The 17,394-nt window shown below is 36.8% G+C and overlaps 3 protein-coding genes across 5 annotated transcripts; 2 read left to right on the top strand and 1 right to left on the bottom strand.

The window, feature by feature from the left end:
* The first annotated feature begins 2,720 nt into the window (after nucleotides 1-2,720).
* LOC113675047 (uncharacterized) lies at nucleotides 2,721-4,841 on the top strand. Its single transcript, XM_027191576.2, has one exon. The coding sequence runs from the start codon at nucleotides 2,936-2,938 to the stop codon at nucleotides 4,337-4,339; it is 1,404 nt and encodes a 467-aa protein (XP_027047377.2). The 5' UTR covers nucleotides 2,721-2,935; the 3' UTR covers nucleotides 4,340-4,841.
* LOC113675048 (HAUS augmin-like complex subunit 4) lies at nucleotides 4,004-10,203 on the bottom strand. Of its 3 annotated transcripts, none has more exons than XM_027191577.2 (9): nucleotides 10,030-10,203; nucleotides 8,894-9,030; nucleotides 8,397-8,528; nucleotides 7,919-8,071; nucleotides 7,711-7,804; nucleotides 7,480-7,619; nucleotides 6,778-6,908; nucleotides 6,167-6,235; nucleotides 4,004-5,255 (listed from the first exon to the last, which is right to left on the bottom strand). In XM_027191577.2, the coding sequence occupies exons 1-9, from the start codon at nucleotides 10,058-10,060 to the stop codon at nucleotides 5,042-5,044; spliced, it is 1,101 nt and encodes a 366-aa protein (XP_027047378.2). In that variant the 5' UTR covers nucleotides 10,061-10,203; the 3' UTR covers nucleotides 4,004-5,041. The 3 variants fall into 3 exon arrangements, with proteins under 3 accessions (XP_027047378.2, XP_089056264.1, XP_089056263.1); XM_089200138.1 differs by having other exon boundaries at nucleotides 10,077-10,203; XM_089200137.1 differs by lacking the exon at nucleotides 10,030-10,203 and adding an exon at nucleotides 9,700-9,835.
* On the top strand, nucleotides 10,066-16,974 carry LOC113675046 (uncharacterized). The gene is made up of 5 exons (XM_027191575.2): nucleotides 10,066-10,408; nucleotides 11,124-11,252; nucleotides 12,191-12,376; nucleotides 13,896-14,057; nucleotides 14,940-16,974. The coding sequence occupies exons 2-5, from the start codon at nucleotides 11,163-11,165 to the stop codon at nucleotides 15,093-15,095; spliced, it is 594 nt and encodes a 197-aa protein (XP_027047376.2). The 5' UTR covers nucleotides 10,066-10,408; nucleotides 11,124-11,162; the 3' UTR covers nucleotides 15,096-16,974.
* Nucleotides 16,975-17,394: the final 420 nt, after the last annotated feature.

Genomic DNA, 17,394 nt, shown 5'->3' with positions numbered 1-17,394 from the left:
AGTAATTTTGCCCTTTATTGATAAACATGGAAAAATACGAGATGGCTTATCATAATTAAACATAAGCAAAGCGCGCGCGTCAAGTGCAAAAATAATTTATTCAAACCTTGCTTTCGGTCAAAACAACCGTGTACGATCAAAAACAATAATAAATTGTGTAATGATATCTTCACATCTTTAAGGTGCAAAAAAGGTCAAAGTCCGGCTAAACAGTTCAAGGAATTGTTTAGTCTGTGTCCGAATCACTTTCGATAAAATGGAATCGTCGTTTCCGAGGTTTAACCATTTTTGTTTTTAATTTTGGCGTGTGATCGCTCAAGCAAAGTGTTAAGCTGGGTCGGCTCGTAATTTTCGATTTCCTCGGCAATTCCCTTCTCTAAACACCAATTTTTCCAAACTGACAACCAAAAAGCAGTGCTTTTTACAGTGTTTTCGTTGTTTAAGCTGTTTTTCAGCTGCGGTGGCGAAAGAAAGCCAACTTAAAACACTGGCCATTGTTTCGCTCGCAAATTTTCAAATTTTGTTGCGACATCCAAGGCTCGCATTTGATTGGCTATCTGTGAGTTTCTTTGATTATTGACCAATCAGAATGTCTGATTTGTTTCTTTCTTTGCACTAAATTAACCCTCTTCTGCACTGAATTAACTCTCTTCTGCACTGAATTACCTAAAAACTGCATTTATCTTAACCAATCAGAACTAAGTACTTTTTCCATGTATATTAGCCCTGAAAATGTAAACCGAAAAAAATATATGTTCATCTCTTCAATGATGTATAATACAGAAACGAACTACCAAGAATATTCATTAAAAAAACTACAAGAGCCAACTCCGGTATTCTGGAGCATAAATTTAGAGAGAAATCAGCGACGGTGACAACCTTTTTCTCAAAAAATTTCTTGAAAATCGTTGGTTACTTTTTTATTTTATGAAATCTTAAAGAAGATTTCAACCTGTTGCAATTGACTTACTTGAAAATCAAAGGCTGACATCGCAAGGTATAAACAGGTCGATGACGAACCACTGGAGAATCTGGTAGTCCGCGATGCAGATGTATTTTTAGCAAGTTAACACAGGGTATGAGACCATCACCCGTCAAGATATTTACCTTAGTTTCCAGAACCTGCCTTGTTTGGTAGGTATATTAGAAACCAAGTTTGACACGGGTCCATCTGTTACAACCAGCCTGGGCTAACTGTGATGATATAGATGTATCTCTTTCTCACCCAGTGCAATTCACTGAGTTTAACTGAGGTTTAATGCCATCTTTCGTACGCGTCTTCAAATGGGCGTGTACAGGCGCGTGTAAAAATACTTTCTGATAGTAAGAAAGGGTATTCTCTATTTCATAAGATAAGCGTAAAACTTCCTTTATCCTAGGCGAGGGTAGAAAGTTCATTCAATGTCATTTCAATCTGATCAATTAACGACAAACCGTTCTTTGGAATGTCACGCAACGATCCCCACTGATAAACTTGGGCTGTATATTCAGTAGTACATACGAAAACTGATCGGTTACTCAAACTCTGAACTTAGATATTCACCTCCTAGGAACTTATGCGGGATTTACGTCCGGAAATAAATGGGTAAAATCGTATTTTTGTGCTATATTATCTGACTGTTTTGATGATATACTGAAACATCTATTCACGTCACGCAAGTAATCACACCGTCTCTGACAAACTATCAAATCTAAAGCGAGACTTACATGCAGCGGGCCAGTTCTTGAAATTACTTTGATCCTTTACCTTATTTGCATATAAATAGCAGACATATTAACTATTGTCCGAAATTGAAAACCTAAGACTAAGAGTTCCAAAGGGACCAGACACGACAAAAGAGACGAGATAAATTTACATCATTATTATGCCCTCACACCCCGCCGTTATTGGGAACAGACCTCACCATCATATTGTGAACCTTGACAAAGGAATATCAAGTTCAGAATTTCCTCTTTCAAACAAACGAATCATCCTCGACGCCTGAATAATTTTGTCGAAAAAATCTGCAAAGCTCCATGAAAATCTGTGGCAAGCTCTACAAAATATGAGAGGGTAAAATTCCCGCACAACCCCATACTACATTATGCATTCAGTTCTTGGATAGAGAAAACAATGACAAAAACAATAAATTGCCATTAGGAAAACAGATTTGTTTTACAATAGTGTGGGGCTATGCGGAAACTTTACCTCTGAGAGAACTCGAACTTGTCAATTTTCTACGTAGGCATGTCAGAAGTCAAAAGATTATTGATCGTATTGATCGAGGCCTTTGTAGCTTTACTTACTCGATGACGGGGTGAGTTTTTCGGTTTTTGGGGAAATCACAAGAAAAGACTGCTGGTTTTAATCTGAATGGTTTAAAGCATCACTGGTATCGTAAATTGCTACAAATTTTCTTTTTTTGTACGGATCGTTAATATGTGGAATAATTTGCCTAAAGATATTGTACACGCAGGATCATTGACTTTATTTCGTAACAGACTAAAGATTTACATGAATATTGATTGAGATGATGGTAAACAGTTTTTAATTATCTGTATATAATGTTTTGATCTTTTTATTCGGGGAATCTTTTATATAGGGTTAACCTCTAGAATATCCCCTTTCGAGAGATACTTTTACAATTTTTTTTATTTTCCTTCTCTTGAATAAAGTATTGTAATTGTAATTGGTCTTGAATAAACTCCCAACTCGATATTGGAACGCTTATGACGTCATTCGATGATTTTGAAAAACACAAGACAGCATTGTAAAGAAGATCACGAAATAACGCGCGCACGGATTTGTTTTTTCCAAAACAACACCAACGATCATTACAAATCATAGTTATTGAAGGTGCCTACAAAAACTAAAAAATACTAGCGGCCAAAAACAAGAAAGAGGGACTTACGAGCCTTGGAGATCGCACAGTAACTTGTGAAACAGCACGATTTCATGGCGGAGAGTACTAATTCAAGACCTCTTGGCATGTTAGAGCGGGTGCTGCTCGACAGAGAAAAGATAAATCATTGGGGCACTATTACTTCTGTGCTGCTGCTGACTTCTGAAGAAGAACTGATTCACGATCATCTGCGGAAAGCCCTCAGTCTGCTACCCAAACGATTTCCCTTGTTACGGATGCGAATCAACGAGAGCGGCAGTCAACCATACTTTGAAGAAATGGAAAACCCAGAAACAGTCGACTTTCGAGTATTGGACGAAATAACTGCTGATGAATGGGGAAAAGGTTTCGAAAAGGAAACAGATGGCCCCTTGTTCAACACTAACAGTGGTCCTCTATGGCGAGTGAGGCTACTGAGAGAATCAGTCCACGAAGGCAAATACAACTACGCGTTACTGTTCACATTCCAACATGCAATCTGCGACGCGCTTTCTGTCTTCCAGCTTCAGCAAAAACTGGTGGAATTTTTAGCGGCTCTCCACCATAGTGAAGAATTTGAAGTTGAAAGCTTGCCCCTTAGACCCCCCTTGGAATCGCTGCTATCCAATCGAGCCGAACCAAGCACTGCGGAGAAAGTGTTAATTTCGAGCTTTTTCGCACTTCAGCGAGCGAAAACCTTCTTCATGAAACCAAATAATCTTTACCTTTCAGTTTACCCCCCTGTCGCCAATTCAAATCCGTCGGTATCGAAGAAAACCTGCCTCCTTGGTCGAAGTTTTTCTGAAGAAGACACAAAGCTGCTGATAAAGAACTGTAAAGCCAACAAGTGCACAGTTCACGGTGCCATAACCGCCTCCACGCATCAAGCAATCGCGCGAATTCTCCGCACGAAAAAACACGATCTTCACAACCCAGTCTGCATCGATTCAATCTATACAGTCAGTCTACGCAAAGATTGCCAGCCAAAAGTTGAAACCTTTGAGTTTGGAGCCTATGTTACCGCAAGTGCTTTATCAATTTTAGTTCCCTTGGCTTACCCCGATGACAAAGTTGGCTTTTGGGAGTTTGCTCGCACGTGTACTCGCGAGGTACACGCGCAGCTAGACTCTGGGAAGCACCTCGACCTCTTGAAGCTTTATTATTGTTCTGGTAGCAAAGCGTATTGTAATTTACACAATTATGAAAATAACGAAGGCCGTAGGAGCCAGATCATCACTATCACTAACTGCGGAGCCCTCCAGACGAGCCAGGGTGGGGAGTGTCCGTTCAAATTTGCCGGAATGTACTTTGGTCTGAGAGGAGAGAGACTGGGCCACGTTTTCGGTAACAACATCCTGACGGTGGACGGTAGACTTTACTGGGCCATGGAATATTTCCCGCACGTTACCACAAAAGAACAAGCAGAAGATTTCATTACATTATCCATGCAGATTTTAAAAGATGTGTGTGCACAGTAATTCTATTAACTGGGACCACTTTCAATAAATCGTGAACCTCGAGGAGTGTTAAAACTGTTAAGAAAATGAGGTTTTGCAACAACCGAGATTTTCAAAGGAAAAACTCCTTCATCGCAAGCTATCGCATCTTCCTGATATGCTGTAAGGTGGCTCAAAATGATCATGTTATTTTCAAATAGCAATTCTCAGTTATAGCGATTCCACTGCACCTTATCTTTTGTAAACTTGAAGAGATTATCGAAAAATTAAGGTGGCTCTGAAGTTACCATGCAGATTTAAAAGGAAAAACTTTTTAGAAAGATGAATCTCGAAACACTGATTGTAAGTCACGAACAAGTAACTGGGTCACTGAAATCGTATATATTCAAACTTATATTTAAAGTAGCTGCAGCATAATTCGTATCTCGAGTCAGTTTGGAAATGTAAACTTCGCGACCTATATCATCGGCTCGTGAAGAGAAGTATTCTAAAAATGAATAATCTTTGCTGCAGGGAGACAATATAAGAAGTCTGTCATACAACGTTCTCCAACAGGTTCACGTCCAATTCAATTTTTGACATCTCATCTATGAAAGGGAAGATATCTCTTTAATTTGAGAATTTAAGATGTTTTCATTTCCGTGATCGCGCTAACTGCTTCACAAAGAAGCTGAAGTTTGGCTGAAACCTTTTCAAGTTGAACGCCGTTCTGTTGTTTTCACGTTAATGCTGATTCCACAAGTCATCCAACTCGCTTCCTTGATTTTGTCGCAGTTCGCTCAGCGCCCATTTCTTGTTGTCAATCTCCGCCATGAGTGTAGTGTATTGCTGAACAAGGGAATCAAAACCCAGTCCAACTGATTCGTAAGCGAGAAGTGTTTGTGTAAGTCGGTGAAACTCAGCAGTGCTCTGTTCTTCTGCGTCCTTTAAAGAGGCCCTAAGGTGAATATGAAGAGAGAAAAATATTAGCGATTTTGTCAAACGTCGTACAAAGAAAAAAGTCTGAGTAATCTTCACGGACGCATGTCCCAGACCCTTGCAATTCGCGGTCCAATGCTCCACCGCAGACCTACAGATCACTCGAATGAAGGGGGTAAGTTTCTAAAGAAACTGTGGTGTAGCGTCGGTGGGAGAGTATAACAGTTTAATTTAGTATTATCACCTGAGTTGACAACGAAAACTGGCCACCGTAAAGAGTTTAAAACGACGACTCGAGCGTTAGCCTTTGGAATAAACTTTGTTTTCGGAAAGTATTTTTGTAGATTTCTAAGAAAGTTTCAGTTTAGTTTGCATGTTTGACGTGACAACGGATGTTTTTCATGTTCTTCTTAGAAATTTTGCGCGGGAAAATTGGCGCGCGGCGGGCTAGAATTAAACCCCTTGCGCAGGCCCAACGACCACTGTGTTGGCATACAATAAGTTCATACATGTTTGTGAGAGGCGTCTACATACTGCTGGGATCAGCCAAGTCAAAAGCTTTAGTATAACGTTCGATATAGTGCGAATTTCGGCTTAGAGTCTTAAAAAACCAACTAAAAAAATAATCAAACCAGCCAATCAAACCAAAGACAAATATCACAAAAAGCCAATTAGAATAGACCTGTACTTACTATTAAACCAAGCACTCTTTCTCGAGCGCGGGAAAACGCGGAAGACCAAGTCGCGATTGGTTTTAACCTCTCAAAATCTGATTAGGTGAGATAGTGGCGCGAGTTTTCTGGGCCAATCACAGCGTAAAGAAGAGCAAAAGCAATGCAATCCCAGATTATTTTGGCCACTCAATTGAAAATTGTTTCTAGACTGAGAGATTCAACAGATGTTTATAAAAGCACTGTTAAGCACACATACTTGATTCTTTTAAGAGCTTGAATTGCTTCAAGAGTGTATGTGTCCCTGATCATCTGATTTTGAAGTACCCTATGAAGGAAGCATACACTTGTGATTAAATATTTCTCTCCTAAATATAATTGTCAATTCTCTACGCTGTGTGCCATCATCTCCAACAAAGACTGCTCTGAGAATTAGGTGTTACATCAAACAGTATCCTCTGGTTGATATGTTTCTTTCTTCACATTGCCCATCTTGAAAATGTATTGATGTCATCAGAGGAAATTTCTCCAACTCATTGTTAAACCTTCTCCTCTTTCCAATTCTCTATGCTGTCTGCCATATATCTCTTACAAATATCACTCTGAGAACTACGCATTACATCAAATAATATCCTCTAATTGATAATTTTTTTTCTTCCTTCACATTGCCTAAATTGAAAATTCATTGATATTGCTTCAAATAGTACAGTTTCACATAATCAATCAAACTGGTTCCCAATCTTTTTCTTTATCTCACCCTTTAAGAAGAGGGGCCCTGGAGATGAGATTGATATGTACCTCATGCAGGCAGATTATAGCAGGATAACATGTGCAACTGTGCTAAATAACTGAAACCCATGTCAACAATACCTGACTTTCAGGCACATAGCATCACACTTTGCAGCCAACCACTCTGCCATCACCCGATCATGTTTTGCTTGAGACTGCAGCTGATGGTCTGCCATTAGTTTTTGTAGAATTTGAAGTGACTGCATTAAAACCTAACATTTAAAAAAAGCAAAGTGTCCACATAAATGGCTGGGCAGAAATGGTGAAGTGATTTGTAATTTTACTGACCCTACCCACCACCCCTTGATCTAGATCCATTTCTAAGACCTGGAAGCACACGAGTCAAGTTTGTCATTGTTTCTCTTCCTTTTTCCAGAAGCAACCCTGGACAAAACAATGATGAATTTTTGCAAGAGCAAGTTGCTGCTTACAATCAAATAGGCATCCCCAGGCTTCCTCACTCATTAGTTTTTGCTACTAAGCCTTTCAACAATATGTAAAACCTGAGGTTCAGAGCCAAACTTTGGATTTCATTTCATGCTAATGTCAATTTTTATCCTCAAAGCCATGTAAAAACAGTAAAAAAGATTATCAATGAAAGTTCACCATTAACAACACAGGAATCTGACCTTAGGAACCCTTAATAACAGTAAACATGTTTCCTCAGTAGACTGGAACATGATTATATTGGCACTAATATAAATAACATTTTTTATGATATGTAAACAACCTAAGGCTTATGGTTAACATCAAGTAGAACAATAACCAATAAAGACACTTAACCTCATATAATTGTGTAAACTGTTTGTCTCTCAGCATGTGATTATGATGCAACTGCTTCTTTTCTTGGTCCAACAACTGTTTCTCATTTTCGAGAAATGCTGGTAACTGGGTAGCTTTAGCAAAAGACAACTGTTCATTCTCTGAAAGATGGCCAAAGTAATACATGAATAATATTGTCAGGTATTAAACACAAACTTGGTCCATTTACAAGAAATAAGTAGTGACTCATACCAGCTTGTTTTGTTGGTTTGTGAAAACTTGCTAAAGTTTCACACTTGCTTCTTAACCTGGTCTCAAGTTCAGGAATAATACTCTGTTGAAAAGACTGAGCAAAAAAAGAAAACTATGACTGTTATTCATTCAATTGATCAAACAAAGAAAATTAACACAACATGCACAATGTCCACAACAAAAATCATACAATTGACTTAAAGCTTACTTGGTGTAAGGACTTTCTCTGATGTTCTCCTGCAAGTAGTTGTTCTGCTTTCAGTCCAAGCAATGTTGCAGATTGTTCACCTCCTTCAGGATGGAAATCTATGTAGTCAAGTGTCTCTGCCTGTGCAAGCGACACCTTCAGGGCTTCATAAAGCTATCAATCACAGAAAAGAAAAAGCATCTTCAATTAATCAGTTGCATGCATAGCTGCCAGAAGTTATCTCAGTTTCTCTGGTACTCTTGATAGGCAGGATGAACATTCATCACAGTTTACATCACTGTACCCCTGCTTTATGTCACATTCCCCTAGCAGTTTACTGGTGCCTATCTATCATCACCAGTCTACTTCTCAAATCCATGAGGATGAAACTCTGGCCAATGTTTTCTAGAAATCAGCTATAGAATACACTGGCATCCACCTGATTTTGCAACAAAACAATGTAAACTAGCAAGGTTTCATTTTCAAGTAATCCTCTTACTTGTAATGTGGCTGAACTGGGATGAACATCTTGTTTCTTTATGTCATATTCAATCAACAAATCCTTTAGCTCTGAGTACAATGTCCAAATCTGAAGGTACTTCAATTTTTGTTCTTTTAAAGCATCCTCAGCCTGTTCATTGAAGGAAAGAAAAATTACTTTTTCTCAGCATTCTAAGCCTTAATAGGACTGTGCATTATAAATGTTACTTGTGATATTTCTCCGTTTTGGAACATTAGATGTTTATTTCTCTATTGTAAAGGAACTAGTTTAATTTATACATCTCAATTTTTGGTTTTGTTTCAGTGGTAAAAGTAAAAAAAAAAATGCTATTTATTCCAGTAAGGTGAAGTTGGGTAATATTTTCTTGGCTTGAACAAGTGGATAGATCAATATTGGCAACCATTCATCATCATTAATTTCAAATAAAGTGAGACAGCTGAAACTGCCCTAAAAACAAAGGCATTGAGACTGGCAGTGCCTGGCCCGTTTCTAACCTGTAACATGTCTTTATGAACAGCAACTGACATGCCACCGTCTGTCAGATGTCTTGTCAGTGACATTAACAATTTTACAAATTCTGGGTTCTGCTGTACATTTGAAGCTGTCAAATGAATTGGTAGGCTGTTGTTCACTGTGTAAACATTAAATAAGAAACATTTTTCTCCATTATTGAAAAATTTGCACTTTCAAAGCAATTCACTCAGTACCATAATATTAAAACTGATGATTCAAGCAAATGATAAATCACAGGATTAAGTCAGCTGACCCTGAAAGAAAGAGTCTGAGCCTGAAACTGTTTGAACAAGGATTGATAAGCCATGCAACAAAGTCTTAAGGAAAACTGAACTAAATTTTGCATATGTGTTTATAGTGAATTCTGGAAAATTAAATTTCAACCTTTTTTTTGGACTAGAAAACAAATATTAACACAAAAGAAACCTTTTTTAAGTAAAAGTCTGGTAGAATAAAATGACAGTTATTGATTATCTATGTTTGACCAATCATGTGATCAACTGATTTCATATTACATGACTTTGAACATAATTAAATTTTGAAGTAGGAACTGAACAAAACTGGACAGTAACTGTTCATAGGTGCGTGCTGTAGAGTAAATCTTTAAACTCGTCTTATTCGTGATACATTTACAATGTTCAAAACATGAACTTTTTTCTTCAAATTGCAAATTGAATTTTCCTTCAAATAATAAATTTACAATCATTGATGTTATACGTATTCTTCGCCGATCGTGTAATCAGCTGATTTCAAGTAACAACAACTAAAGAATAATTTGAAAGCTTACACCATACAGTGCATAAGCCTATGCTGAGAAGTATTAATTATAACTGATCTTAACTGGAATATATGTATTCAAGCTAAAAGCGGTGTCGTGACATTTTCGCCAGAAACATCCGGCAAAACAGAGTTTGTATGAACTCAGGACAGAATTAATAGCTATATTTACAGATGATGAATTATTCACCGATCATGTGATAAGCTGATCTCATGCTACAAAAAATGAAAAATTGCAATCTTACATCATGAGTAACTTCTAAATTTTTGAGTGACGACTGAATTTATGTAAGACCAAAAACATTCAAATTTTTCACCCACAGTGCATACATGATCTTACATTTATCTGCCGTTTCTTGAGCTGACATCATATTTTGTAGTTAGTACCTTGATTGCAACGCACAATTAAATTTGGTTTTCTTTCGGTCGATAGATTTTAGCGATGAAAATTTGTCGAGTTTGCATAGTGATTACAAAAAAACCGCCATTTTTCGTAAGCATGGAAGTGAGGCAATCGTAATGATTTATTTTTACCCGAAAGAAATTCTTAGGTTTGCTATGATTGGTCAAAAGATTTTTTGGCCAATTAGGAAAGGTTTTATATACTTATTTTGAAGTTCCTCATCGCTGCCCTTTCGACCATTTTGTGTATGGTATAGTGAGGTATCATCTGTACAAGGATCTGATTACTTCCGAGCCAAACCTCCTCTTTGATTAGGGTAAGAAACTCTGCACTCTTAAAATTATTTCATTTGTCCGTATGTTATTTAAATTCCGACTTGATGCAATTCCACCCGTAAGAAAATTTAAACTCTTCTCAGAGAAAGCTCTCAGTTGCGTGATTTTTAATATACCGAACTTTATATTTAGTATGTGCTATAACTCTTCCTTATAATAACTCGAAAATTTACCAGAAAAGTGCTGGAACAGTAATCCACACTGGTGTCGCTAGTCAAAATCTCTAAGAAAGAAAGAGGCACACGAAAGTGTAACCGAAAAGGTTCAATCAAACGAACAGCTGACATCTTTAAAATGCACCGGAAAGTAGTGAATGCATGTCGAGTTTCCCTTAACTACACTCTTTCACTTTCATCTTGTTATTTTCGAGTTCACAGTACTTTGCAACAGTTACAAATTTTATGTTTGAGCAAACGTGAAAGCGTATCAGTTTTAGCCACTTTCATATTTAGGCGCGTTCATATGCGGAAATGTTTATTAAATGATTGATAAGCGATGTAATTGTCTTTAAAGTAAGAAAGAGCACTTCCTCTCAGTCTAATGTGTCACAATTTTAAGAACATGTTTTATTTCTGGAAATTACAGACAGCTAACTACTGTCAAGATCCCTTAAAGATAAACTTGAGAAAGTCTGGCATACAAGTATTGCGAAATTTTCAGGATATTGCCTTTATTTCTATTGCTCTTGAATTCTAGATTGGGGCCATATAACGGTAAGCACAAAGAAAGTTTAACATGGAGGACCCTAATCTACAGATGAGACAGACTGGTTTGGATTTCAACTACTTAAAAAGTGTACCAGGACTTCTTAAAATTTTGGAAATTGTACGTGATGGTAACATTTTTTAACACAACAGGTCAAGTGATCAGTTTTGATTTTATAACTGGAAGAATGTTTGAAGCGCTGCTTTTAATTTATTCATGATGGACAATTTGTGAAGGGGGAAGGGGCAGGTATAAAAAGCCCAATACCAAATAGCGTATTTGTTATCAATATGATCCACACTAGAGAAAGCTTTTATTCAAGAATTGAGACCATTTATTCATGAATTGAGACCATAATCCTTGTTAAAACCTTTAACTCCCAAAATCTCACTAGTTACTATCCCTTTCTTTTTCCCTTAAAATTTTAGCATGTTAGTTTTGAGAATTTGTTGTTGGATCAACTGATGATCCCCAGATTGATGAATGAACAATTGCTACCATTGTGCATTATCTGTTCTGCGATGCAAACAGTTTGCCTAGAGCATAGCATGAGGAAAACTGTGAGCTCTAAGGAACAGATTAAGTCCAAGGACAATTATCCGTGCATATTTTTGTAATCCTTCAATTATTTTTCCAACAAGTGGGGAAAATGTTTACAAACAACTTACTGTTTACAGCATGGATGTTTACTTTTCAGTGTTCTTACTTTATGAACTAACAAACATTTCCCTTCTGTAACAGTAACTAAATGCCTTTCATCTTAGATTCAATTTGAACAGATGCTTTTACCATGGTAGTCTTCAGGTTTAAAAATTGGTGAATATCACTTTGGGTATATCCTTGGCTATTAAAATGAGTTTAAGCTAGGGCATTTTCAATCACGTGATGCATTTAGACCAATGGCTTGCATGCAAAAACATTTGATAGATCATAAGTTTCTTCATTCTCATCTCTTGTCTGCTTGATATAATTGTATTTATATTGTAAGGAGAAATTCATAAGAGTTAAAGAGCGCATGCCATGGTGAGTGAGTAACTTTGCCTTTTTTTCTCATCCAGCTTGGCCTTCTGTTAGCATTTGCCTGCCTTTCTGGCTTTACACTGCATTACACCGACTCTCGATATGGTGGAAGATTTGACTTCTTTTACTTTGCAACCATCACATCATGGCTGGTGGTAATATTTCTGTTCACCTTGTTTTTGCTCCGGCTTTATGAGAGGATCGCTATCAACTGGAACTTTTTTGTAAGTTGGTGATCATTTGGTACACATTTACCTTTGATATAAAGTGCATTTTGACTGAGTGTAGCGTAAGCTAAACCAAATAATTTGATATAATAATTGTATTTATATTGTAAGGAGAAATTCATAAGAGTTAAAGAGCGCATGCCATGGTGAGTGAGTAACTTTGCCTTTTTTCCTCATCCAGACTAATAGTCAACAGGCAATCAGAGCAAAGGAAGATATCACAAAAACTGATGAGAATTCAAAGTAAAAATATTGGCAAACTGCCCACAAGGGAAACTTGAATTATCAAGATGCAATTGGTTTTAGTTTTGAATCAGATTGTGTGAGAAACTAGCACAATTTTAATAACTCAATTGATTAATCCTCAATTTCTTTTGACACTCACCTGAAAATTGGTTTATGATTTTACAATTATACAACATGTACATGCATCATTTTTATGTTCATCTGACCCATTCTTTTCATGTACAAGGAAAAGTTGTCATGAGGTACATTATCAGTAGAACATCACAAGGATAACTTGTCAGAATATAAAAAACACAAAAATGCCCTTCTGAAATTTCTTAAATGATACCAAATTGGAAGTGACTTCCATCTGTATCATACATTCTTGTAGGCAGAAGACTTATTGAAATAAACTCAAACACAACTTGTTGCAAAACTCCCTATGCCCTTGCAATGTTGACAATTGTAGGAAAGAAAGTTCAACATTGTAGAGGTTCAGAGGGATGAAAGTAAGATTATATGCTATAAATTAAACTGATGCTATTCTGGGAATTCATAAATACACTGTATGTTGTAGCAGATTGTTGATCTCTACTGAAATGTTAATGAAACTACAACTGGATGATAAGCAAACTTAAGATAAAAATCATTTGAAACAAATATAGAAAAAAAGAAATACCAGAATTTCGTTATTATATTGGAAGCCCTGTTACAAAATTAATTTAAATAAAGGTCCTACTTTGATGTTGATCATGTTGGATTCTCCACTAACATTGCTAATTGTAGCAGTATGGGGTATGCATGTCAGAAATTAACCAAGTATTCACCTTGCTCATCACTAAGTCTTGGTGTCTCTGTGATAGAGTATCAGGGCACAGAATCTAAAGGTGTAATGGTTGATTCCTGACAGGAACTCAGTAATTTTTGTTTGACATACTTCCTGTGACATGTGGCAAGTGTCTTGTGTACATTTAGGTTCTGCAGTTTGTAAAAAGGTGTAGAGATGGGGTGAAAGTTTGAGATTGGTGACTAGAATGATATAAAGAAAGATGTTGCATCATTTCTAATAAGTGAAGGAAAATGGAAAAACTCTCCTTGGTTTTTTTGCTTGTGAGCTACAGTTAATATTTATCTTGGAACAGTGAACTTTCTTGGCAAGACTGACATAAAAATTTATCATCTTTAATGTGTTTGTAGATTAATACCAAGTCTTTCCAGCTGTGTAAGCTTAGAACACATGTTTGGAACAATTCCCTCTGACTTGTCATGGTTGTTTTGATCTGTTCAACAGATGGCAGTATACTCCCCTGTTACTGCCTTTCTTTTGCTACTAGCCTCATCTCTTGTCCTTGATACTGCTATACACTTGAGAAGAGCTGAGCACAAAGATGGAAGTGGAGAGTATTTTAGGGTCTGCACTGTAGAACCTTGTGGCAATGTTGAGGCAGCTGGGGTAAGCTTTCAGCTCTTTTGTCAGTGTGAAAATTGATAAGGGAATTTTTGGTGATGCCATTGTTTATATTTTTCTTTATAAGCATAAAGTTTTAAGGTTGGAAAAAGTTGTAGTAGCTTCTTTTAGTAAATACTAAAACAGTGGATAGCCTTGAAGGTGCAATCTGATTTGCTATTCAAATTCCAAATATCATGTGCTGTTCACCTCGGCTTAAGGTGCATGGGATTTGGGCAGGAACATTTTATTGTATTGCAGGAACAAATGGTTTGAAGGAATAATAAGTTAAAATCATCTTTATGTGCTTTATTATCTTGCTGTTTGAGTGTATAATAAAACAACTATTTACCTTGGTGTTAGTGGCTAGCAGTGGATACTTATGGATGAATCCACTTATTAACCACCTAGTTGTTAAATAACAGGTATTCTTTGTCATTTTTAGCTATGTCTTGATAAAGGAAATGTGAGCCATCAGATAGGGAAAGATTTCAGGGCAGCAAAGACACATTGATATGACCATATTTTAAAATGCTGGGTTTTAACATTATATTCCAACTGGTGCTGGTACTGGACTGAAACTTTCAGAGTTGGAAAGTGACTTTCTTTTGTAATTCAAAAGATGGTGAAGCATTCAGTTATGCTGAAGTATGAAAAGTTGTTAACGAAAGATCTTGCACTATTACTGAGAATGGAAAAATAAGAAAGCCAACTTTTTTTCTTGTATTTTCATCACTGTTAAAAAATTTTTTTAATTATTCAGCTATATCATGTTTTGGGTTGCCAGATGGGAAGTGTGGAAAAAGTTTGTGCTTGAAACCACTGATTAGTACAATCTAGACCTCACACTGGGTCAGTAACACTCATATTTGCCTTTTTGTGTGTCAGGCATTTGGAATCATTACAATGGTGTTGTTTGCTGTGGATACTGTACTGTTCTGCTTGAAGAACAGGAACACATCGGCAGCAAAGCAGCAAACATCATTTGAGGGAGATAATAATGATGATGGTCAACCTGTGGAGTCAACTGGAGCAGAATATTAACTGAATACGTACTTGAGGTTATTTAGCAATTCAGAGGCTCATAATACCCATGTTAGTGTAACGTTTAATACGTTTAATTTTAAGAATTTGACATCTCAAGGGTTGGATCCAGGAATGCTTTGAAAGGAGTGACCCAATATTCCTTCTTGACCAACCTACCTCTGCAAACCCTCCCCTCTTTCCCCTCACACACTCAGTTACATGAACAAAGAAATTCAGCCAGTTAAGAGGTTATCTTATGTGATCTTGTCATGGCAAGAAGTTTAGAGATCTTGGGATCTGCTACTGCACCTAGAAAGTATGAACTTTGATCAGTGTTCGTACATCCCCACAATCAGTGATTTATTTATCTGAATCTTCTCTACGATAATACTTTTTATTTTTAGAGAAGTATAGATAACCCTCCTCATTTATCAGGTGCACCCTGTGTGGTTATCATAATTGTATACCCATAGAACCGATGGGTCTTATCATTCATTGTTTTTAATTGCTTTTGAGGTGTCAAAGTTCTGATAATCGAGTGTAACTTTTGAGATGACAATTATTGAGGTATTTATTAAATATTTTTAGGTTCTATTTTTACTGAGTAACTGGCATTACCCTGGCCGCCTGTCGCCGTTAGTTGCGCAGGTAATCTAATTTAAGCTTTTACCAGATACTTTAAACAATTTTCTTGAAATAATTAAAACAGCAGGTGAGAGTAGAAAATGCTTCTCTAATATGAAAGTTTGGTTGCGATGGCTCAGTATTATGTCTTCTTGAAATATTTTTTCTGATGTTTTAACTATTGTTTCTAACGTATTTAAGAATGCGCTGATGTAGATATTTGTAAATCAGGTTAACTTAACAGTGATGAGCTTAAATCATTGGATTTGATTATGATATGTTATAGTTCAGGTTTTGTGCATACGCTGCGTGTAGCTGGCCATGGAGAACAAAGATATGTAGTGAAAAGTCACTCCAAAACGTATTGTAATATACAGTTCTTAACTACAAGAGTACTTTAATGCTATCTCTAAGACGACTCGCATTCCTTTGATACCGTACATACAAAAGAAACTTAAAAATTTGAACCTCCGTCGGTAATCTCTATCTTTGGTGTTAAATGTAAATAATGTTAAAGAGAGATCATGACTTTCTTTTGCTTTGCAATTATGAAATACAGCTGAACCTGTGTTAAGTGGTCACCCACGGGGAATTGTGGGCTGATAACTTATGACAGGTTCCACAGAATAGGGGTATAAAAAACGATGAAAAAACGTTATTTTATGCCATAATTGACCACTGAATGTACAAACACTGGCTCAAAAAATACTTCTAACCCTGATGTCTGGAGATAAACATGAATTAGATTTCACATGATAGATTATTCTTAGTTTTATTTGAGTGGTTCCTCTCTCAGTGACCGTTTAATATAAGTGGCAGGCAATACAAACAATGAGGCCGTTGGGACTCTGTCGAGGGGGGCCACGACCACTTAATATGTGTGAAAATTACACTAATTAAGAGGACTTTGGAAACCGACCGCTTATATAGGGTGACCGCTTAATACGATGTACTTAATGATGTACAGTTTCGACTGAATCTACTCAGAGTATAACTTTGTATTCCTGTTTAGTTTTGGTTGTTCATATTGGGCACGAATAGCCGTAATTACTCGGTGTGTTAAGATATAAGCTCGAGACTGTCGTTAGTGCTTTAATGATAAGCATACTTAAACACAGGTTGTGTAATGATCGGGAAATTAAGAATGCAGAATTTCTAGCTCATTTGCAAACGGGAAAATCCGTTTATTGACTGCTGAATTTCAACCATATGAGTGACGTGTGTGCTATTCAAACTTCACGTTCTGGATTAAAGTATGAACAATTTTTTCAAATGGCAACTGCAGTGGAAGTAAAAAGTTTAAATTTGTGTTCTTTGATCAAATGGCAGCCTGAATAAGCTTTCAAACAAAAGATGATAACTGGTTTAAATTAGGTTCGAAGGTTCATGGAATTTTAATTACAAGAGGAGGTTCCAATGGCTGAAAAAGCGTACGTAACAGGCTATTAACCCCTATCGTCAGCCATTTAGATCTTATACTTTCCAGATGGTACGGAGTTTGAAATCTAAAATCTGTCAATATTCCCTTCTTTAGTTGAGCAATGAGATTGAAATTTCAGATAATTTAATTGGCAGATAATTTACCTCACAGAGTTGACAGAAAGCGAGGTCAAACAAATTCAGTTGTTAGTGAACTCGGCTGATAATTTTTCCAAATTCAACATTCTGATCGGATAGCTTACGTAGTTGCCCT

This window comes from Pocillopora damicornis, chromosome 3 (assembly GCF_964200805.1).
Source record: "Pocillopora damicornis chromosome 3, jaPocDami1.2, whole genome shotgun sequence".
NCBI lineage: Eukaryota > Metazoa > Cnidaria > Anthozoa > Scleractinia > Pocilloporidae > Pocillopora > Pocillopora damicornis.
The sequence above is the reverse complement of the archived record's forward strand: the minus strand, read 5'-3'. Positions and strand labels throughout refer to the sequence as shown.

Excerpts from the sequence above, each read along its gene's own strand:
- LOC113675047 (XM_027191576.2), top strand. The coding sequence starts at position 2,936 with ATGGCGGAGAGTACTAATTCAAGACCTCTTGGCATGTTAGAGCGGGTG.
- LOC113675048 (XM_027191577.2), bottom strand. The coding sequence starts at position 10,060 with ATGATGTCAGCTCAAGAAACGGCAGATAAAT. Across the intron at positions 8,529-8,893 it reads TTCATAAAGACATGTTACAG|GCTGAGGATGCTTTAAAAGA; the intron begins GTTAGAAACGGG and ends TTCAATGAACAG. Across the intron at positions 7,805-7,918 it reads AGAGAAAGTCCTTACACCAA|TCTTTTCAACAGAGTATTAT; the intron begins GTAAGCTTTAAG and ends TTTTTTGCTCAG.
- LOC113675046 (XM_027191575.2), top strand. The coding sequence starts at position 11,163 with ATGGAGGACCCTAATCTACAGATGAGACAGACTGGTTTGGATTTCAAC. Across the intron at positions 12,377-13,895 it reads CTATCAACTGGAACTTTTTT|ATGGCAGTATACTCCCCTGT; the intron begins GTAAGTTGGTGA and ends TCTGTTCAACAG. Across the intron at positions 14,058-14,939 it reads GCAATGTTGAGGCAGCTGGG|GCATTTGGAATCATTACAAT; the intron begins GTAAGCTTTCAG and ends TTTGTGTGTCAG.